The 24,282-nt window shown below is 39.0% G+C and overlaps 1 protein-coding gene across 2 annotated transcripts; it reads right to left on the bottom strand.

Moving 5' to 3' along the window:
- Nucleotides 1-5,032: 5,032 nt before the first annotated feature.
- Nucleotides 5,033-16,913, bottom strand: LOC124119897 (cell wall protein IFF6-like). 2 transcript variants are annotated; one of them, XM_046482565.2, is made up of 2 exons: nt 16,811-16,913; nt 5,033-11,191 (listed from the first exon to the last, which is right to left on the bottom strand). In XM_046482565.2, exon 2 carries the CDS (start codon nt 11,047-11,049, stop codon nt 7,108-7,110), a length of 3,942 nt encoding a protein of 1,313 aa, XP_046338521.2. In that variant the 5' UTR covers nt 11,050-11,191; nt 16,811-16,913; the 3' UTR covers nt 5,033-7,107. The 2 variants fall into 2 exon arrangements, with proteins under 2 accessions (XP_046338521.2, XP_046338520.2); XM_046482564.2 differs by lacking the exon at nt 16,811-16,913 and adding an exon at nt 14,971-15,126.
- Between the last annotated feature and the right edge of the window lie 7,369 nt (nt 16,914-24,282).

Raw genomic sequence — 24,282 nt, 5'->3', positions numbered from 1 at the left:
ATGGCTATTAATATTGTCTCACTCACTGAAAGTGTTTATGAATCATTGTTAAATAGTGATGATATCAGGTGTTTGCGAAAAGTTGAACGTATCCTTCCCCACCCGTCACAAACACATACAAAGGCACGCCAATTGCTCACCTAAAACGAAACGCAAAATAGGGAATTGCATCGGACATCCTATTGTTAACTGATGCTTCAAATTCTGCAATGTTCTCAATATATTTACTGAGCCTTTGAATGTTGTAACCCTGATCAAAAACAATTGGTAAATATAGACAACAAAGGCCGGAGCTGCAGGAATATTGCTCGTGGAAGGGCGACCTCATTCCTCTTTTGATATGGTCTTTTATGCTAGCTGTTTGTCCACGGGATATTATACAGATACATGTATCTTAGTATGAAACAGATGAGGCAGTTTCACTAATCTCTTTTATTTCGAGTCCAGATGGATAAGTTAGTGGAAAGGAATTGGCTATTTTACCTTTATTGAACGATATCAGATCACTGATATACCGCAATCTCAAGTTAGTGGGATAGTGGTGTACAAAGTTGAAAAATATAATGTTTTGACATAGTCGAAGACGGTTCCTTTCTGCAATGGCAATATATGTATCTTTGTATGGATTTTCATGGAGCTTTGGAATCTAGTACAAAAGAGATATGGAGATATCTTCAGGTTTTAAAGTCAAGTCAAAAGTTGATGTATATAGGACTGATGCGTGGCTTCAGTTTTCTCAGTGACAGACAAATAAGAAATCCGAGGAAACGATGTCATAGTCCAATTACATGAGGAAGCAGGGAAGCAGGGCAACTCGCTGTTCAGAATTGAGTCACTTTACTATCCACGTCGGCATTTACTTGTCAAATCTCGCCAGTTGTAACCATACACATGCTTGTAGTTTCACCAGAGTGGTAACTTTGGCTTTTTTAATACATATTACTGAACGCCTCGGAATACAATACACGCTGCAATGTTCCAGCGTTATCGCCGCTGTGTGCGAATTGACTGGATCAGACGAATCAGTTACTGAAAGAACGATCAACGATCCACAATCAGATTACATGGACACGAAATCATCCAAGTCACAGAAACCGACCACCGATAACCATTTGTAGGCTCTTCCGACAAAAGCACGAGACATTCCCCATAAGTCCTTACAGTCGAACGAAATACATGGAACTGGAATACATTACATTGCAGGTTTTAACAAATCTTTTTCACTCGTTTTAAATGCATTAAAGATGACACTCTTTGTCCCATTTTCTTAATTTGCTCAAATGCTAAAGAGACTACAAGCTGTTGTCCGCCCTGTTAACTCAGAAGCTCACGTCTCGAAATAACGTCATGGTCTTCATGTCTAGTCGGTTATCAAAAGGACATCCTTAATTGTTCACCTGGATGCAACTGACGACAGAGGCTCACTAACGCGTTACTGACAACATAAAATAAGCCTTTTATAGTCCCCAAATAATTCTCATTGATCACCTGAAGGCTAAATATAAAACTTTTATGTCAGCTTCAAACACTTAATGTGTTTATTACAATGCACGTTACGTCTTAAGACAGCATTCTTGATCTGGAAACGTAATATATGAATATTTCCAGCAACATTTTACTGTAAGCCCGACTATTTGGAGGCAGTAAAATGTTAAGTTATTTTGGCGTGGACAGGCATATTGAATATTGTAAAATATGACTGCAGCAGGACATTTTATAAAGAACAAAAGACATCGTCTGAAAGTATATATTGGAAGATATGAAACGTCGAAAACATGCATACCACTTTCTTTTAAATATGCATCAAATCTATCTACGATTAAATTATTTTAATCCCATTTGCGCTTTTGGCACTCGTAGAAGGGCACTGTATTCTTTTGTAAATATCTATGACGTGCAATATGTCCGTAAGTGTACGAGTATAAGATATTAGTATGTTGAAGATGCGCTATACAGGTGCAATACTGGTCATTTTACCATAACGTATTCAACGATTTGAACTGTCACAGGCCACCTTTAGTGGTACCCGAAAAGTGCCCTGAAACAAATGACCCTCGTGAGGATTCTATAAGAAAACATAATAACTCCCATATGTTTTGTCTGCTTAATTTTGAGCAAATGGATACAATCGTGCTCACTTGCGTATTCCCTCGATTTCTAACGTACAGTAACATTTCATTGATGTCGTCTAATAGTACTATGACGTGACATTGACGTCACAATTCAGTGGAGTTTTTTAACAACTTCTGTAACCAATCACTGTGATGAATATGTGGTGGATATATAAAGCCGTATCTTCTCGTCTATGATTTGTAGCTGCATGGCTTCATATGAAAGATAGATTGACCTTACTACACCCCAATGCACGACAGTTCGAGTTCATCAGTGAACATAAACCGTACCAGCAGCCACAATTAAGCGTAAACTCTCGTCATGTTCTTCTGCAATATGTCCAAGGTGAAATAAATCTTACACCCACGACCACATGGTCCTGTTGCCCTTCGTCGTCTATCTCGTGATTTATTTCAGGTAATACTAGAAGTCACACCTATTTTTATTACCTCTTTTATGTATTCAACATTACATAAATTTCACCAAGGCGTAGCGTTTCCATTCAACAGTTGGCATTCTGTGGTCAAAGGTCGGATGTTTCAGCACCATATATACCATCATGTGCTTGGTTCGAGAAACGAGAACCAGGAAACGGATGTTAATGTTTCCAAAAGTGAACCCTACTTGGACCAATCCGATTGAAATCATATATTTTACTCCGAGATGATATCTCTCTACGCAGAGATTTGAGGACGCTCACTTAGAAGAAGAACTTTCTAATCAGCCAATCAGCGCCTAGATTTCTTAATCATCGGCACGAATGAACGAAGACAAGAATATAATCGGTGAGGTTTGAATTAAAAATATCAAGCCGCGCTTTGATACTGCTGTAGATAGTTTATACACGCTATCGTTTCTGAGCGCCATGACATCTACACCCCAAATGATGTACCATTGAGGGTATACTTGTGTTTTGTTGGGGTTTGCTGAGAACAGGGCAGTATAAGCCCACCTTTCCGCGAACACCTGGTATGATTCCTATTTGAAAATGATTCATAAACACATGTTCACGATACAGTCTGCTTTGAGCATATCTTGTGGCTCCAGAAAGGTTTTTTGTCGCTTTTATTTATTATTCAATATAAAACTATATGTCACAAGTCGTGCTTTTAACAATTCCAAACATTGGGTTCCAAACATTGACGAACAATGGACATATTTTGAGAAAGACGTATTCCATCGACTTGTTGAATTGATTTCTTACTGCATCAAAAACAGTGTTCCTATGCATTTATGGGCCCGCCTCCGTGGTCTAGTGGCGGAGCGTCCGCCCGGAAAGCGGAAAGTCCGGTGTTTGATCGCCGGCCGCGTCATACGACCAAAAGACGTTAAAAGATGGTACTTGTTGTTACCCTGTCTGTCGCCCTGCATTAAGGGGCTAAAACAAGGACTGGTCGGCTCGGAGTCAGTATACTGTGTCTGAGTGGGGTATTCATGTGCGGCTTGGTATCTCAGTGTGCTAGCACTATAAATTGGCATCAGTCCGGACTAGTACAAGCAGCCACACACACACACACACACACACACACACACATACACACACACACACGTGCATGCACGTCCCTATATAAGTGCAATAATCTCGGACGCGACGTTAAACCCAATTTCACCTCACCTCACCTATCCGTTTTTGCTTATGATTATGTATAGAGCGTCTATGCTGAGAGCGGAAGGTCGGTTGTTCTATCCCCGGCCGCGGCTCACCCAAAGACTAATAAATGGTCCTTGTTGTTACCCTACCTGGCGCTCGGGATTGGGGGATAAAACCGGCATACATGCACGTCGCTGTATGAGTGAAATAACGTTGAACGCGACGTTAAACCCCTATTTCACCTCACCTCACCATTCATGCTGATTTAATTTGATACTACAATTCGATTTCCAAAAATTATTACTTCTGATAGATATTAAATGTTAACCTTTTTAGAGATAAAACAGAGGTAAAATGACTCTTGTGATTGATCATATTCTCCTTAAATGTGAAATATGCCAATTCCATTTTCAGCATGAAAATAAACATCCGTGAAAGCAACACCTGCATCACAGGTGACATCAAAACATATACATGGTCAATTAAACCAATTGTCCATTGCTTTGTGTCGTGCTCTATTCTAGATATTATAATAACATGTTCATTATCCTAAAACGGATGTCTGTTATCCTATGAAACATACATGTAAATATTTCATCATGACCAAGCGATAGTATACTGAACCACTTCTAAGTGCTTGGAACGAACAGAAACTATATCTCAAGGAGACAGTTCTGTGTCAAATAGTTACGTGCATCACGATTCAGCTAAAAATACTAGTGTTGTTTTTTCCGTAATGGATGTGACAAGCAAACTTAACACATATACACATGACTCAGTCCTATTGTACATGTGATGCACTGCCTGCTGCTTTAAGCACGTTTAGCCTGAGTCTGTTGTGTGTGTCATGCATGTGTTGTTCAGCATCTGTTTACTGATACATCTGTTTACTGTACTGTGTTGAATAATGACGAAGAACCAGTACGTAACTGTTAATAGAAGCAATTTTGAAATGTTTGCATTTAAATTTATATAAATATAAAGAATCAAATAAAAAATATATAATCGTCTCTAACTCTGTGACGCCGCTTGTAGCAGTATGTGAGTAACACCTCAGCATGTAAATTAAATGTGGAAAGAAAGCCCAAATTAGTAAACATTTTCAATATTTCTAATGGATCATCTTTGGATTGAATCTGGGATTCAAACTTAAGATCAGCGGATCCCTGCACAGCGGCGACTTAAACCACTGGGCCTCCCGTGTCACCAAACAACATGAAAGGGACAGTTCCAGGAATTCCAACGAACTCACTTTCAACCTTTCTCATTGAAATAGGTTCACCACAATCAGTGACTATTCAGACAAAACACACGTTCTGGAAGAACAGATAAATAAATAGATTTATTCTATTGGATAATTCATAGATTAAATATATGTACAAATGAATTCGAAACAACGTTATTTACATAACAATGTCACATATGACAATGTGACATTTTCCCAATGGTTCAAGAAATTGCTACTCCATTGGATATTGTAACATGTTTTTGCCAATCATTGTCACTGAAGAACTGTCCATATATGATGGAATACGGAAGCAAAATAACTAGGACGCATATTTAGTGACATCCTTTTTTCACGCACAGCTCCATTCACCAGGAGCCAACAGGAGAACAGCAACTCCAAAGCGGTGCTTTGTCAATCAGTGTTCACTGGGAAAAACCCAACCCAGGCCTGTTCAGCTCAATGGCCGCGTCCGTACAGTGAGTCCAAGATGGCGGACGCATACGTTTGCTGCAGATATAACGGAGCTTATGTTGTTTCAGATGACGTCATTCATTTTGAGGGAGCTTTCTAATTAGAAACAGACATAATAAGTGACTTAATTAAATACTGTCGATACTGAATTATTAAACTATCTGTGAGACCCCACCCAGCGCCAAGTATAACATTGATGCGTTCAACACACTGCACAGTCTGCATATATAACCAGGGGCCATTCTTAAAAAGCAATCAACAGTAAAAACCGTCATACATTTCTGCAAGGTATGAGATAGGATCGCCTTAGCGCTACAAGGGGTCGCTTTGTAGGGATCTACGTGTGCTGGCGATCGTTATCCATAAACTACAAAACGACAGCTTTTACACATCAATGGTGTAATAATGGTGCAAAAACAAACACATTACACCTCATGTAAGTTTCAGATCATTTAGACCCTTTAATTACAACGCATTTTCAAAGTTCCCCTTCTATTAACATATTGTATCATTCTTAAAAGAGTATACATTCAACCTCAGCATATCCTACACTTGTATCATAATCTTTGAAGAAGCGACATAAGTGTTGGAAATATGATTCCTTTTTTACAGTTACAGTATGCTGGTATGAGTGAGACACCTTATTCAAAGGACCAAGTAGCATTAGTAATGAGATGATTTTTTTAAAACAAATTCTGCGAAATGCTGCCTTCATTGTATAATCATTTCATTACAATTGTCGTTAACTTTTTATAAACATGGCAAAATGATCTTAATAGAATGTCAACAACAAATGGGACTTTTATTTAAATGGCGCGATATATTTAAGTCGAAATAGTCTTTAGACAATTAGTAGTGAACAACACAAGTAACACTTGAATTGATAAAGTCAGCACTGTATGAACACAGCGGTGGATGTCATACTATCTCACATACCATTCCTTGTGATTGCCAAAACATAATAATGCAAAGACACAATAATAAATCAAATATAATAATTATAGACATTCTTTGATATACACATAATTGGTACTTCTGTCCGTTGGAATACATGTCTTAATAAATTATATGAACTCTGTTTAATACATACACATCAAGAAGACTTAATTTTACTTCAAAATATATAGATTTATTGTATATTAATCTCATCACCGGCACAAGTATGACGTTTATATAGAACAGAAACAGTTGATCCCGGAAGACGTAATACATACTATGACGTTAAAGTATTTTCACTTTCATTAACTAATAAGGTTTATGTAAACATACAATATAGTTTGAGAAATATAACTGGCAAAATACTGTACTAGTTGTTGGAGATAGCATGTTTCCTCTTAATTACGACAACAAAGTATGCTATTCAATAAAACAGTAATAAAAAAGTTTCATTTTGTCATTTCACGTTTCAGATGTGCAGTTTGTTAAGGAAAACTGATAACACTTGAATATATCGTCTCATATTAAAAACTACATGAATTGCATGGTTAAATATGTGGAATATGTAAAAGATTACGCCAGCAAACAACATGTTTGTTTCCGTAAATAAAACCTAATACACAGGAGAGGTTTAGAACAGGATCTACCATGAACATGTAACTTACGTTGAACGCAATGCACCAATTATTTTTCAAGAACAAAACATGTCAGAATTTCAAAAAGAAATGTTTAATCTGCATGTTTGAATTATTTGTATTATGAACATTTTTCAAGATCCTCCTGAATCATGTATATGATCGTCTTTGCTTACGTGTAACACGGGTCTGGAATTATGTTTTTCTTTCTTTTGATGACTTGTGTCTGAATGTTTATTTATACTAGACTCCCCTGTGTGTCCTCCGGAGGAATCTGGAACATCCTTTTCATCATTTCCAGGCTGGGTTTGTGGCATGAACGATGCCTGTCTTATCAATGATCGTAGCTGATGACCAAATATCTCCAACTGTGCAGCTTGTTCAGCCTTACGCTTCATCGCGTCCTCAGAATTAGGTGAATCCGACTTTTTTGAACTGTCCCTTCCTTTCTGAACTGACCATTCCTGCCTTGAACTTCCACCTGTCGATTCGGGTTTCTTGTCATCCGAGGATTCAGATGTCTTATTGTTGCTTTCTTGTTCCGATGAGCTGTGCTTTGGTTTGCTATCGGTGGTTTGATCATTTCTATCCCTGCCTGATGCCTTTGGTTCAGAAGCTATCTTTAGTGTCTTTGAACTGTCCCTTTCTTTCTGAACTGACCATTCCTGCTTTGAACTTCCACCTGTCGATTCGGGTTTCTTGTCATCCGAATATTCAGATGTCTTGTTTTTGCTTTCTGGTTCCAATGAGATGTTCCTTGGTTTGCTATCGGTGTTTATGTCCTTTCCATCTATGCCAGATGCCTTTGGTTCAGAAGCTTTTTTTAGTGTTACAATATCCTGTAGCTCTCTAGTTACTGATTTTGACTGTTGCATAAGATCCCGTATATCTCTCTGTGTCTCCAGCCCAAGCCAGTTTGGGAAGACACCAGCAAGTGGGTCTACTCTTGTAATAGCACCAAGAGGTGGTGCCGTTCCCTCTCTGGAGTCCATATTTTGTTTTGTCCCAGACGGACCCCCGTTTCCAGGAGTTCCAGAATCACCAACAACAGCAGCACTAATACCTATGTTTTGAGCTGGACCACCGTTAACCAATGGTAGAGTAAAAACTAATGCGCTTGGATCAGGAACAGGCTGACTCTGCAAATCTAAAGGCATCCCTCCACTAGTCATCACAGGCAGATGAAAATTTGAAGAAGCTTCTATGGTATCAATTAGTTGCCCAAACACCTGATCAAATGAAGATGGTATTACTTTCCCATTGTTTCCATCACCATTTTGTCCATTATTGCCGATATTTCCATTAGAACTCTGACCATTGCCATTGCCACCATTATTTCCGATTGCTTGACCATTATAACCACCCTCAGTACCATGACCATTGTCTGTGCCATTACCATTGTTACTATGACCATTATTATTTGCATTAACAATAGTACTTTGCAATTTTTTCTCACCGTTACCATTTGCAGTATGTCCATTGTCAGTATCAGTGCCATTGGGGCCACTGGGGCCACCGGTGAGCAAGTTCGTGCCATTATCACCTTTAGCTACCACCATATCTGTTGCATTGTTAGTGTTGTTCTGCACAATTACAGATGTATGTCTATTATCAACGACTTTTGAGTTTCCATTGTCACCCTTGGAAGAATGTCCATTGTCACCCTTGGAAGAATGTCCATTGTCACCCTTGGAAGAATGTCCATTGTCACCCTTGGAAGAATGCCCATTGTCACCCTTGGAAGAATGTCCATTGTCACCCTTGGAAGAATGCCCATTGTCACCCTTGGAAGAATGTCCATTGTCAACATTGGAAGAATGTCCATTGACACCATTGGAAGAATGTCCATTGTCACTATTGGAAGAATGTCCATTGTCACCTTTTGAGGAGGGGACACTGGTTTCGCTACCATTAGTTTGTCTGTTGAAAACTGTCCCGGCGAGACCCATTGGAGCACTTAGTCTGCCTGCCATTGCAGTTGGGACAAGTTCAGGAAGAGTAGATAAAAATCTGTTACTCCAGTTATTTAAAGCATGTTGAAATCCTAAAACACTGCCAAGTGCAGATGGCGATATCTCAGTGGCACGTTGGCGATATGTGCTTGGTGTAGTTGTTGCTTTGGGGGATTGTTGTGTTGCTCTTGGCTTAACGGTTGCTGGGGTTGCGGAGGTTGGTGGATTAGACATACTTGATGCAGCTGTTGGTTTGGCAGTTTCTGAAGTAACGGTTGTTGTTTGAGACGTGGAAGGTGTTGTCTTTGGCTTAACTTGTATGGAAGAAGTAGTAACTGAAGATGATGTTGTAACAAAGTTACCTGAAGAGGTGGTTATAATGGCAGTTGTCCGCCGAGATGATGTTTGTGTTGTACCTCTAGATTGTTGTTGTATCCCAGTGCTCAACTTTGAAATTAATGGTACTTCGTGCTTCACTGTCTTCATCTTTGATGATGTCATCTCAGTTGTACCAGTGCCTGAAGCTGTTGCTCCTGTCGATGTTTTTGTTGTTGTAGGATTGGTGGTCGTCGTCATAGCTGTAACTGTAGTTGTCTTCTCAAGTAACATGTCAGTTTCATTTGGTGTTGTTCCAATTGTTGCTGTTGTTGTCTCATGACTTGTAACCACTGTCGTCCCATTTTCAGATGTTAAAGTTTTTTCATTCGTTGTATTTCCCGATGATATGACACTGGAAGGTGACACTGATGATGATAGACCAGATGCGGTGCTAGTTTCAGTTCCAAAACTTGATGATGCGTTTGTTGACATTTGTGAAGATGCAGAATCCAGTTTTACATTTGTTGACACATGGTTGTTTGTTGTTAACTTTGTTGATGTACTTGACTGTGTTGATATCTGAATGGAGTCAGTTGTCGTAATTGCTGAAATATCTGCTGAAAAATGTGTATCGTTTGTTACCGAGTCATTCACAGTTATTAATGTCATGTCTAACTGGTTTGTAGTTGATGCTGTTGTTTCTGGAAACGACGATGGTGAAATGGATGACGTTCCCGATTCTATAGGTAAAGACGTCGTAGTAACCGCATCATTTGTTGGGATACGCGATATTGTTTTGGCAGTAGTGGTGACAGTTGAGGCATCATTAGACACATTATTTGTTGAAGAGATTGCAGCAGGAGTGAGTACAGGAGACGACGTAACTGTTTCTGTAGGATGCACAGTTGTTGTAGAAGCACTAGGCGCAATACGTTGTGTTAACGACTTGCCCCGCGCTGCTTTATGGCGTACAAGGTCAGCAGCAACAGCAGCCTGAGAACCTATTGTGGATTCCTTGTTAGAGACTGACCTTGTCATGGTATCTAGAGTAGAACTGTCTGTCGATGACGTGTCTGTGTCTTTTGTTGTCGTGATTGATGTAGGCATCACTGATGTCGGTGGCGAGATTGTAGAAGAACTTGTAAGACGAGTGCTTGTGAAAACTCTTGGCGTTGTACCATTTGAAGATACAATTCCAAATGTGGTAGAGGCGTCCGCTGATGTGGATTCCAATGCTTGTGTTGTTGTCATGCTTGTTGTTGCATCCGTAAGGACTGGAGTAGTTGTCGCCCGGGTCGTCGTAGTTGCAACTGTTGTGGTTGTTGTTGGACGTTGGGAAGTTGTGGTGGCACTTGTCGTTGCTTTTGATGTAAACGAAAACAGAGCAAGATCCAAGAAATCCAAAGAATCAATGGCAGCAATTATTTTGCTTTTTCCGTTTCCATTTCCATTTCCGTTTCCATTACCGTTTCCATTACTGTGGCCGTTTCCATTGCCATTTGACTGTTGGGACGACAGAAGTGTTTCACAGAAACTGCCTCCATAACCATCAGGGCAAACACAAACATAGGTACAGCCTTTAGATTTACATGTTCCTGTATTACACACATTACTTAAAAGGCTGCAGGCATCACTTAATCCCCGATCGGAGCAACCTCCATTGGTATCAACAACAAGGGGGCTGGGTTCGTTGTCAGGCCATATTGAATCTATTCTTGTCGCAGGTGCAGCTCTGAATACGCGCATAACGCACATCAATATAACAACCTTTGACAAAAGGCGATGAACCATGTTTGAATGAGTCATCCGGCAAATTTAGCAAGATCCAATATCACTATATGCTTCTGTCACATCCAGAAGAATCGCTCAGAAGATTTCCTCCACAACTCAAGGCATTTTTCAGAGTCCTCTTATGCGAACTCCAGGTAAGGGTGCTAAGATCCTTTGCCTGTAAAAAATAGCATAAAAATAAGGGAGTGATATTTTTTTCATTAACATTTGGATTCGTTTTGAAAAAGTGATGCTCAATTACTCTACAAGACATTTTTGACATGTACATCAGCTTTACATATTCTAGAGGCATGTATGTCAGACAATGTTAATTACATATGAATACAATGGGGCCTTGTGGCTGTCAAGCTGCCTCTTTAATGGCACTCCTAGGATTATTTCGAGGTTTCCTGACTGTTATATGCATCGTATCAATCAAACTGCATCATAAATGTCAACGTACAGTCATGTGTAGATATGATAGACGATATTTTTAGTTGATTGTTACTAAATTTATGCGGGCGTGCGAAAATAGATAAAATGCAGTGTTATGTTTATATCCGTCCTCTCTTTGTACCTACTGTCAATTATTCGTTACTTTTATTAACAACGTTGTCATTTGTCATATTCATCAAGGTGTGGCTTCTTCATGAATAATTAATTTTTTCTTTATCTATGGGTTGGTATGAATTTGGTATGGTATGAATTAAGACAAGATTTATCTTTAGATGAAGGAGAAATGCTTAACATGAAACTCATCTCAAGGTTTGGGAAACACAACGTCATGTAAGTACTAGGATTATTGTACTGAAATAAAGTTTCACGTATCTGTTCATAATGTGATCATGAGTACCTACGACTTCTATGCTTTGCGAATTATGGCTAAATCTAACAAAATATCAACACGTTGAAGCTTACATTAACTTTCACAAAGGAGGGGATTATTCTGCTATATAAGACGACTGTTACATTAGAATTAGAAAAAATGGCATACTGACCAAGATGACAAGTGTTTTTGCTTAAATGGTGTAATGGATAAATTCAATGGATAACATGAACACAAAATGGATATAAAAACGACAAACCTTTCCATAATCATAAGAAATCTCCGCTAAAATCAGAGTCGATTGTACGATTTCGAATATACCAAAATGATACTATGAGAATAACTAACATGAAGTATACTTAACACATGTACAGATGTAATAACATAAGGTTTACTTAACACATGTACAGATGTGATAACTAATACAAAAATATCGGTAAAAACATTTTTTATATTCATTTTTCTTATCGTTAACTACACAGCCAATCACAAATCGTTTTGACAGACCGAAGATTATTTCTGGCAAAAACGAAATGGCAGATATTGTCATGGCATTTGATATCTTGAAAAGTGGATAAACACATAGATTCTGTCAATGTAATCTTTTAATTCATCCATTGCTTTGGGTGGTCTGGCGGCACGGGTGGCCCAGCGCAGAGTTGCGCAGAGTTGCGTCCCTTGGGCACGCCAGAAACCTATGATTGTGGGTTCGAATCCCGGTTCGCCCCGATTATGTTTCTAGGTTTGTCAGCACCATACCCGTTCTCGTGGGTTTCACCGAACTGGTAAACGTCGGAGACCTGCATCACTTCGGGCTTTCCTCCCACATTAAGCTGACACGCCGTGATATAACTTGAATACTGTTAAAAGCGGCGTTAAACCAAACTCACTCACTCACTCACTGGGGTGGTCGGGGAGCCTAATGGTTACCGCATACCTAGTCCATCCTCGCAGTAATATTGATGGAATGTTAACAAAATCAGATTAAAATCCTACTCATCCATTCACTATTTGTCTTAACTAAACGAAACCCTCACTCTAATGACTATGCAATATATGTGTGCGATTTTCGTGTTATGTTAATTGGGAGTCCATGGGATGTAACCAACAAGACTGGAAACACCGGTACACAGCTGGTAGTGTTGTAAGTGTTGATGCCCAACATGCGTACAATGTGTTAAGCCATCATCTCGCGATGATATAACTGGAATATCACCGAAAGCGGCGTAAAACCATACACTCTCAAGCTGTAACTTTCAACACAACAGATATCCACGGTTTCGTTACTCGTTCAGTTTCACACCAGTGCGGATATGACCTAGGTGCTTAGGTCGTATTGCGTTCTAACATAAGAATGTTTACATTAACACACAAAATGTTCATCTAGCGTGAATATGTATCAAACTGGACAGAAAGTGTACAGACAGGCTCTATGCATATTTTACGCATTTTATCACGTTTACATCTTGCATCTTTTTTTGTAACACGTTTGCTGTAAACATAGGTGGAGTCTGTGTCAGTCGACAATAAGGTTGAAACGCATAAATACAGAGAACCAGCTAAACGTAAATTGATGTCAAGATCTTAAGTCTCGTAGTAATGCGTATTAACGTTATAATGTGAAAAAATGTTTTGGATTTACATAACTTATAATATCAATAATCGGAAATGGTGATTTTAAGTTCCAATTAAACTGCAATCGTATCCAGCTAAAGGAACAGTCAATTTGAGTTATTCGGTGATAGCGTGTGAAGAATCTCAAGGTTAAAAAAGATCTCCGAGGCAAACGCATAGATTTCTGTACTTTCAAAAATATGCATTTGAAAAACATGCAAACACAAGGCACAAAACTGTAACAATAGCTAGATTATATAACATTATATATGCACCTAACATTCAAGGTTTGTGCACAAAAACTATACACAAGCCAATCCATTGACCCCCCCCCCCCCCTTCCCTCCACAACACAATCAGACCAAATCACTTTGTTGTTTTTATAATTATCTGACATATATTTCCTTGCTTGCCCAATTGAGCTTTTTTGGTTTGATTAAAGATCACATGATCATTCCATCCCTATGTTGCTAAACGAATATATGAGGTTATTATCAATAGGAATGTAGAACCCCGCAGCTGAAGTGTGTTGATTTACATGATAAATGGCAGATTTGTTGTTTGTATACCGAAGCCTCACTTTATGTATAATATTTTATAAGACAGTGACATCTTGCCTTGAGGTTTCTCGCGTCTTACGTCATCAGTGAATGAGTAGACAATTATGCTGTCAATCAGCGCAGTGATGGATCTCTCAAGACTGAGACAGATAAGTAGATCATTATTGCGTCAATGAGTTTGCTATCTTACTTATTCATATGAAGAACTCACATGTAAGACTTTACTTGTAAACTAAAATGTCAATGAGTAACACACACACACACACACACAGATATATATTACTAGTTTTTAACACGTTTTAACAAATCATAATCGTAATGAGTAAATATTACAATTCTATGCTGCTGCTGAAGATGACAATGACGTCCACGACTCGTTTAAAATCAATAGCTAGCAATAACATCCCAAGAAAAAGGTCCTATATAAAAATATCCGATGAAGTGATTAATATGTTCTGAATCTACATAATAACATGGAAGTTAACCTTATTGGGTTGCATCGTATGTCACCATCAACCTCTATTGAACGTAAATGTTTTCTTCAAGGTGCAATAAAAACATTTAAACACAGGGGCACCTGTATATTCTACACAGCATGTATAAACATGATACAAAGAGACAGCGCGTATCATTTAAAGTATACTAGCAAGTAAGATTATAATAAAAATCTTCAACATGCCATGATGGAATGACGTACCTGTCCTCCTCAGTGAAGTGACACTTAGAGTGTCACAGCAGGCACACATTTCCTGCATGCGCCCCAAGCACAAGTATCCTTGTAAACAATGCAACCTAGTACTCCATTTAACATGAACTCGCGGAAAACAACACCATGTACATCATGTTCTCAAACACGTTTCACTTTCAATACAAACAGCATGACAGGGATTAAAATAGACAGGTCGTGAAGTCAATTTACATAATTCAAAACATACAGCAGGGAAAATGTGTAAATACCTTCTATATTTTAACCAAGCGCGTCAGCGGCAGTGCTTGTGGTTGTAGATGAAGAATGTTCCAAGTGGTGATGGTATACATACACCATAAACCGAGTTTATCTGTCCACACCCAAAAACCGAGTAGTGTTTCTCAGGCGACAGGAGCATCAGCGGCTACTGTGGTGTCTATGACCTGACGTCAAGTCATAAATCTAGTCTCGCTCTGTGCTCTAAATTTCCTCTGACAGCTTGAATTGTGTTCGTTGCTAATACGAATGACGTCATCGCTTAACAAAATGCTAACATTACGTAATGGCGTCGGTTGTGATTTGAGAGAGTAAACTTTATTGTTGTTATTGTAAAATAGAATGTATTTTTGGTTTGTATACAGGTCCTCAGCTACGATCTCAGCCATATCTGAGATGGGTTTGGCCTAAAATGTCATTCGTGGCAATTTTTCACATAAAACTGTTTCCGTTTCTTTTGATATCTTGTTATAATATGTTATCATTATAGTAACCAACTTCATATACAAATCTGTGAGAAACATATCAAAATGGCAACATTCATACTGCTGTAATCATGCGTCGTTATGTTCATTTTGAGCTTGCGCAGGTTTGTTCACACGCATGTGTGTTCATGCGTGCGTGAGTATACTGTAATAATAATATATTATTATTATGATTATTATTATTATTTACAGATTAAAATATCAAATGAAGCAACGAGGGTTTAGGTGATGCTAGCACAATCAGGCTGGTAGGGATCATCATCAGCTCAGGGTCGCAGCCCAGACATCAAATGGAACTTCTCCCAGGAAGCGCTGCCTAGTCGAACCCATCCAGAACTTTTCGGAGAATGTGAAGACTCCCCAACACTGCTGTCTTCTGCATTGCCCTGATTGTCATACTGGCTGTGTTCAAAGCAACAAACCCGGGTACTCTCCTAATGTCAGTCAACACATTGGGGGGTACCAAACTTACATGTAAGGGACCGAAAAAAATGAGGAGTAGGACCACTTGGTACTTGGGATGCAAGCGTGACATTTAGAAAGCGAGGTCCGCATATTTGTCATGTTTTCCTTAAACTTGTCAATCACATTAGTGTCAAAAGGGAAGAAAATGCAATTATATAAAGGATTTCATTGGACTTTCTCAAAAGGACAAGATCGGGTTTGTTGTCCTGGGTATATCTTAGACTGTACAAGGGCTTTTTCCTAGGTGTTTTGTATTAATCATTTTCAATGACGACCTCGTCATATTTTTGGTCGTACCATGGATGGACCTCTGGATGGAGTCAAAACAAAACGCATGACGCAGACGGTAATAAAAAGATCATGTCACTTAAGATACTACGTTTGTGCGAAAGCTGGGCAAACACTGACAACGTGTTGGATACTCTCATTAAATTCATTGCATAATCTATATTTCATGTATACATTTTGATGCAAAATCACATATTGACGGTGACTGGTCCTGAGCAGCAAACAGATTCAGGCCAGAACTCTGCAGGGTTGCCGAACTTCTCAACACACTGCACATATACTCGATGCAGTGGTCGTTCAGATAGCCTCTCCTTGAAAAACTGAATCTGGGCTGATTTTATATGGCACTGATTTAACTTAACTTAATTAATAGTTTCATCAAACTGTATTACACATTACGTTTAATTCCAACCTGGCAGTTTACATTTTATAAACTATCTAATGTTTAAATGAACCCCCCAAAAACATCACCAACAACAACAACAGCAACGACATACAAACTTGGTATTTGAAATGTATACATACACACAGAAAGAAACAATGCTATTTTATGTTGATCGTTCTTAACATGATATAAGCAGTTGGAAAAACCTACCAGGGAACACCCTCTTCGTAGTCCTCCTATCATAACGTCTAGCCACTAGGTGGTGTCGTAAACCTTTCACTGCTGCAGTATTTCTGCAACTGGGGCTCGCGTCGGTATGACAAGTGTTGGCAGCCAGTCTACATGCCTCCTTTACAGAATGTGCACACTCGGAGGTCATCGTGTACGTGCCGTCACATTAAAGGCAGCCCTGGGGGGGCGTGGGTGTAGTAAGGATGCACCATCACGGATATAGAAATGATATGTTTAATTGGTCTGTTACAAGTTAGTGTCACACAATCAATCACCATCTTCAAAATCGCATGGGCTGCTGGTACTGTAAAGAAGGTGTGACATAAACCATCTGTTAAAGCATGGCAAGTTTGGTATTTCTGGTACATGTTGGCTTCGATTATCTCCCTAAACCAATCGTCATATCTCTACCATTTTTGGGTGCTATCGTTCGGCCACAGCGTTTATTTACATTGCCTAGCTATGCGAGCGCATATCCGAGAAATATATCAGAAATAACGTCATGATAGAACATTGTTTTATCGTGAAATAAACCACGCATCGTTCTTTGTTATTGCAGCTATCTTATATTAAACATTACACTAAGGTTACATGTAGGTTATCATAACTCACTAAACTAAGGTTACATGTAGGTCTCGATTACTCACTAAACTAAGGTTACATGTAGGTCCCTATTACTCACTAAACTAAGGTTACATGTAGGTCCCTATTGCTCATTACACTAAGGTTACATGTAGGTCACCATTACTCATTACACTAAGGTTACATGTAGGTCTCCATTACTCATTACACTAAGGTTACATGTAGGTCCCTATTGCTCATTACACTAAGGTTACATGTAGGTTCCGATTACTCACTAAACTAAGGTTACATGTAGGTCCCTATTGCTCATTACACTAAGGTTACATGTAGGTCCCCATTGCTCATTACACTAAGGTTACATGTAGGTTATCATAACTCACTAAACTAAGGTTACATGTAGGTCCCCATAACTCATTAAACTAAGGTAACATGTAGGCTCCCATTACTCATTAAACTAAGGTAACATGTAGGTCCCCATAACTCATTACACTAAGATTACATGTAGGTCCCCATTTCTCATTAAACTAAGGTTACATGTAGGTCCCGATTACTCATTTCACTAAGGTTACATGTAGGTCCCCATTACTCATTACACTAAGGTTACATGTAGGTCTCGATTACTCACTAAACTAAGGTTACATGTAGGTCCCTATTACTCACTAAACTAAGGTTACATGTAGGTCCCTATTGCTCATTACACTAAGGTTACATGTAGGTCACCATTACTCATTACACTAAGGTTACATGTAGGTCTCCATTACTCATTACACTAAGGTTACATGTAGGTCCCTATTGCTCATTACACTAAGGTTACATGTAGGTGTCCATTGCTCATTACACTAAGGTTACATGTAGGTCCCCATTGCTCATTACACTAAGGTTACATGTAGGTTATCATAACTCACTAAACTAAGGTTAGATGTAGGCTCCCATTACTCATTAAACTAAGGTAACATGTAGGTCCCGATTACTCATTTCACTAAGGTTACATGTAGGTCCCCATTACTCATTACACTAAGGTTACATGTAGGTCCCGATTACTCACTAAACTAAGGTTACATGTAGGTCCCGATTACTCATTTCACTAAGGTTACATGTAGGTCTCCATTACTCATTAAACTAAGGTTACATGTAGGTCCCGATTACTCATTTCACTAAGGTTACATGTAGGTCCCCATTACTCATTACACTAAGGTTACATGTAGGTCCCGATTACTCACTAAACTAAGGTTACATGTAGGTCCCGATTACTCATTTCACTAAGGTTACATGTAGGTCTCCATTACTCATTAAACTAAGGTTACATGTAGGTCCCGATTACTCATTACACTAAGGTTACATGTACATGTAGGTCCCGATTACTAACTAAACTAAGGTTACATGGAGGCTCCCATTACTAATTAAAGTAAGGTTACATGTAGGCTCCCATTACTCATTACACTAAGGTTACATGTAGGTGTCCATTGCTCATTACACTAAGGTTACATGTAGGCTCCCATTACTCATTACACTAAGGTTACATGTAGGCTCCCATTACTCATTACACTAAGGTTGCATGTAGTTCCTCAGTACACTTATGCTACCCTATGTTATCTGTCTCTGCCAGGTGTGGGTCATTGTTTCATAATGTATCAGCCACTGGTTCGTCGGGTCCAGAGTCCTGACAACGGGGCAAAACAATATCCTCTCACGCGGTAACTAAATGTGTACACGCCATGGACCGTTTGTTAGAAATTCTGGGAAAGAAGGCCTACTTCACTATTGCCTTAGTCAAGCCCTGTTTTATTACAACATTTTTCACGGTAGCATTACAAGTACATCGTGTAGGTCCAAGGTGATGGCTAATCTTTTATGTCCCCAGGACAAAAACACAGTATTATGACCGTAGGTGTGGATATGAGAACATTGTCCAGGTCAGACGCCGGGCTGACCTCACGTCTCGCATTCCGACAGACGTAACATATGTGTGTCATGTACGTCATCGCCATTCAGCACGGGCGACCTGGGCGCATGTCCCAAGGTGTGCCACGCGACACAGGCCAAATATGCTCATTGTTCATTTGTTAAATATGACCCATCGGTAACAAAAAGGATGTCCGATGCAATTCCCTATTTTGACTTGTATCGTGTGCTTTTTCACAGGAACAATTGACTTGCTTGTGCATGTGTTTGTGACGGGAGCCACAAATGGGGCATGATACGCTCACCTTTTCGCGACACCTTATATCACCACTCTTTGATTGTGATTCGTTGACGCTTGCTTATGATACATGTATGGTCGGAATCGTACAATCAATTTCTTGTGGCTCTGGGAAGGATTCTGTGACTCTGGAAAGGATTTTATTTTATTCTATTTATAACCATAGTTCAAAAGTCGTGCTTTAAACATTCCGAAACATGAATATGGAAGGGGTTTTGTCTCTTTTGTTTATTGTGGCTTATGTAGACATGTGAATGGATTACCACTTAAAGTACATTGAATAATGTCACAATGTAATGCTTGCAATTCTACCAATCCGGGCACAGTAAGTGTGAGATATGAAGGCGGTTGATTTACATGACTGAATAGTATGATCATATGGTTTGTTGGAATAGTAGCATGATAGAACAGTATTATGGAATAGTATAAGGATATTGGAAATCTATGAAGAAATAGGATATTGAAATATTATGCTTGAATAGTATGTTGGAAAGGTACGTTGGAATAGTTTATGCGATGGTATTGCATGATGGAATAGTATGTTGGATAAAATGTGAGATGGTATGTAGGAATAGTATACTGATATAGCATGTTGGACTTGTCTGATGAAATAGTGTGTTGGATAGTTTGATGAAATAGTATATTGGGAATAGTATGTGATATCGTATTATTGAAAATCGTGTAGGAATTTTATGTTTGATAATATGTTGGGTAGTATATTTGAATATCATATTGTACGAGATAACATTATTGAATATTATGTAGGAATATTAGGTTGGATAGTATGATTAAATAGTACACAGGAAAAGTGTGTGAAATAGTATGATGGAATAGTACGTTGCAATTGTAACGTGAAATTGTATGTTAGAAAAATACATTTGACTTTGATATCACCATATTGGGAGAGGTAATTATAAGCTATGCCTATGTAAGACATATAAAACCTTTATCCCATGTGACTGTAATAATACTTATCGATAATGTATTTTCGTTGGTTCAAACTGTAGCTTTAGAGGCAGATACATTATCCTGTAAAAGTTTAAGTGTAGGTTCATACTAATACGCCAAAGCTACACTTTCATTACGTAAACAATGCAAAGATTGTGGACGTAAAGATTCTATTTCCTGTTGTTCATTTTTAAACTAAACTATACTTTAGTCAATGGTCAATGCAGGAGAGTAACCACTCTACATGTTCTATGGGTGTATCGCAATGCATTGATATATATTTCTTATTCGTGCCACATCATTGTGGTTCATGACCTCCTATATCTTGCCACCATGAATCATTGTTGGATCGATGCTCACATTATCGATCACTGGATTGTCATATAGCTTGAATATTGAAGTATACGGAGTTTAACAACCAAAAAACAATTAATAATTTCGACAATTATAGCTCTTTAATTGAACACGTGAAATTGGCGATGGTTCGTGATTTGTAGGTATGAACTATGTGTTTCTTGTATTTTCGAAATTGTGTCATCCACGAATCCAACTGCATATTTCGCTTCATATTTATCTCTGGGATGAAGCCTTAAAAACCTAACATGTATTTCCTCGATCATGGAAGAGCGACCGTATGACAAACAAATGCGCAACCAATCAGAGCCCTGAGTGATTAATACGCTGATGACGTGAACTGAAGCGTTGAGCGTTGTACACGGATACAGCTTTTTGGAAAGGAGCGTCGCATTGTTTAACCACAAATGTAACATACACGTGTTATGAATACAAATAATCAGCGAAGCAAGTTACTGAATGAACATACTTAGCACAGAAGATCTGTAAAACTGCCAAATGTATTACCTGTTTACTGTGGTTCATTTCGGAGCTGGGGCGGTCGGATAGCCTAGTGGTTAAAGCGTTCGCTCGTCACGCCGAAGACCCGGGTTCGATTCCCGACATGGGTACAATGTGTGAAGCCCATTTTTGGTGACCCCCGCCGTGATATTGCTGGAATATTGCTAAAAGCGGCGTAAAACCATACTCACTCACTCACTCATTTCGGAGCTGACACAGAACGTGTCACAACTAGGATATTTTACGAACGCTATTTTCGATTCTCGTGTAACTTTAAATTCCATTAATTATGTTCAGACTTTTTTCATATTTGTTTTGCAATAATTGATATACTCATCTCGCTTTTAGATATACTTATATCTTATGTTTGGTATTTGGTCTGAGGGGTCAGGTAGCCTAGTAATTAAAGGGTTCGCTCGTCACGCCGAAGACCCGGGTTCGATTCCCGACATGGGTACGATGTGTGAAGCCCATTTCTGGTGTCCCCCGTCGTGATATTGCTGGAATATTGCTAAAAGCGGCGTAAAACCATACTCACTCATTTGTTGGTCTGATGGTCCTAAAAAATGTTATTTACCTCCAGCACAGATTTGCTTTTTGGAAAAGGAGGGTGCTTTGTGTGGTCACGTACAATGTTTCACTGTCGTGTTATTTTAATGAAAGTATATCACCAAATGAGCTACGTTTACAGTCTTGCTTGCGCCACGAGTAGTTTTAGTGGTGTTTAGTGTACAATGAACAACGGCCAGGGGTCGTATATTTCTTATATGAGATATCAACATTATGTACAGCTTCCTTAAGGATTTAAATCTAAAATTTACAAGCATTTAAAATCCTACCAAGGTAATGTCGGACAAGCCCATTTTATGACCAGGGAGGTTAAGTTTGATATTTCCCGTAGATTCTTACAATTTGGGCGTCGATTATCTGCACTTTTTCTCACAATATACCTATTGTCATATCTCTCCCGTTTGTGGATGCTATCGTTCGGTCACTGTGTTTATCTGCTTTGCCCAGTTACATCTATGGGGAACAACTCACTGGACACGCCCCTCTTAAAAATTAACGTCGTCCAGTTTACGACGTCATCAAGTTGCGAGCGCATGTTCGAATCTCCAGATTGTATGTTGTGTTAGTTTGCAAAATGTGATACTTTTTGTATGAAGCTTTAAAGGAAAACGATGTTCCCGTGTATGCGGAGATCAAATAAGGGAGACAACTCGTGGAACTTAAATACAAGTGAATGGGCGAATTTGGTAAGTACGCTTCTTTGATAAATATCCTGGCTATATCACGGCGATGGACACCAGACATCGCTGCCATGGTTAGAATGTAAGCTAGGTCCTCCACTAAACTCCCCAACCGCACTTGAAATTATGTGATTCCAGTAATTTGTCATTAATACATTTATTAAATTGAACCGCAGATCATTGGGCAATCAGCCAAGTTTTCTGTGGTTTTGTACAAGCTAGTTTAGACAACGGCGTGTAGATATTAAACGTTTGACAACATGGCGTTGTGACGTGCATGTTTTCAAACTGCAAATGGTATTGCTCGTTACATTTAGTTCTTACAAGGCTTTTTTAAACCTTCAAGAGGTTGTGTTATTTGTGTAATGCACCCCAAAACACTACGCCGATAATGATAAACAATTTCATGTTCAGGGAAAGAAAAAGGATTATGGTGACAAAACGCAACATTCTTCTATTCCGCCAAGTATATTTTGGTAAAACACAAGAAAGTTTAACTTGGAAGAAATAGTTTCTGTGATTTAGCTATGATATTAATAAATTGAACCATCGTACATTTCGACTGTGACACAATCAAATGTGGATGGAAACAAGGGCCACATGATTCTTTAAAATGTGTTATCGAGGTGAATGCGCATATATAATATAAAACTGTGCAGAGTACAGCCTACACTTCATACGTTCACTCATCCCCTTTGCTGTTATAAGCAGGTCCGTGATTAGAGATTCGGGTTAAATGATTGATTTACCTTATGAAATAGTAGTTGGCTCACAAGAACCCCTTAAAATCCGAAATCAAACTCGTGAACGCTGTTTCAAAGTGTTTCTTGAAGTTTTTATGAACGACGCGGGTTTCTGTTTTTAACAACTGTTGCTCAAACGTGTTTCTTCAGATCAAGTGTCAACAAGAAAGAAAGCTGGGTAGAGTTCAATTTTTTTTATTCAAATGTTATTTCATTGTCATTTTTGATTATCAGTCATTTTCACTTGTTTATCATCAGTGGACCAACTGCATCCAGGTACTGAAGGGGTGTCTTTTCACGGCGATGAAGCTGTTCCTTCTCTCTGTAGACAACCTTCCTGGGTGGCGGTACTGCTCCAAATTGAATCTGCGCTAGTTTCGCTAGTGAGCTAATTTTAACTGCTTTTTGGGAGGTCTGCATTTTGGAGGTCTACGTTATGGGAGGGAACCGTCCATAACAGTGAGATCAACCTTTGTGATGTTAAAAATGACAAAGCGGGTGGTGCATATAAGGATTATCCGGCTGGTTGCCTTTTCAGAACAAAAGATGTTTCATGTGATTACAAGCATTTAGGTAAACACAAATTAGGGAATGAAAAATAGACGATATTCTGTATGTTTGATTTCACAAGGCAGATACGCCCGTATGGCTACAATGTGATCTCAGGATATACAAAGGATATACAAGTTACAGCCGTGGTTGTGGATGGGTGAGTTTAACACACGTTGCTGTCGTTGTGTAGAGACTTTCCAAACCACCATTAGATAAATGATAAACACCCGCCACCTGCTGTTAGTTTATGTCTGTGTACATTGTGTGGTATGCAGTTCTCAGCCATTTGATCTTTCCTAGGATCATTTTGCTAGATCTAGA

The sequence above is a fragment of the Haliotis rufescens genome, unplaced genomic scaffold, assembly GCF_023055435.1.
Source record: "Haliotis rufescens isolate VD_foot unplaced genomic scaffold, xgHalRufe1.0.p SCAF_2, whole genome shotgun sequence".
NCBI classification, from domain to species: domain Eukaryota; kingdom Metazoa; phylum Mollusca; class Gastropoda; order Lepetellida; family Haliotidae; genus Haliotis; species Haliotis rufescens.
This window is presented reverse-complemented; position numbering and strand designations above follow the sequence as displayed.

What these genes read in the sequence shown, in the direction of transcription:
- LOC124119897 (XM_046482565.2), bottom strand. Translation starts at nt 11,049, where the DNA reads ATGACTCATTCAAACATGGTTCATCGCCTTTTGTCAAAGGTTGTTATA.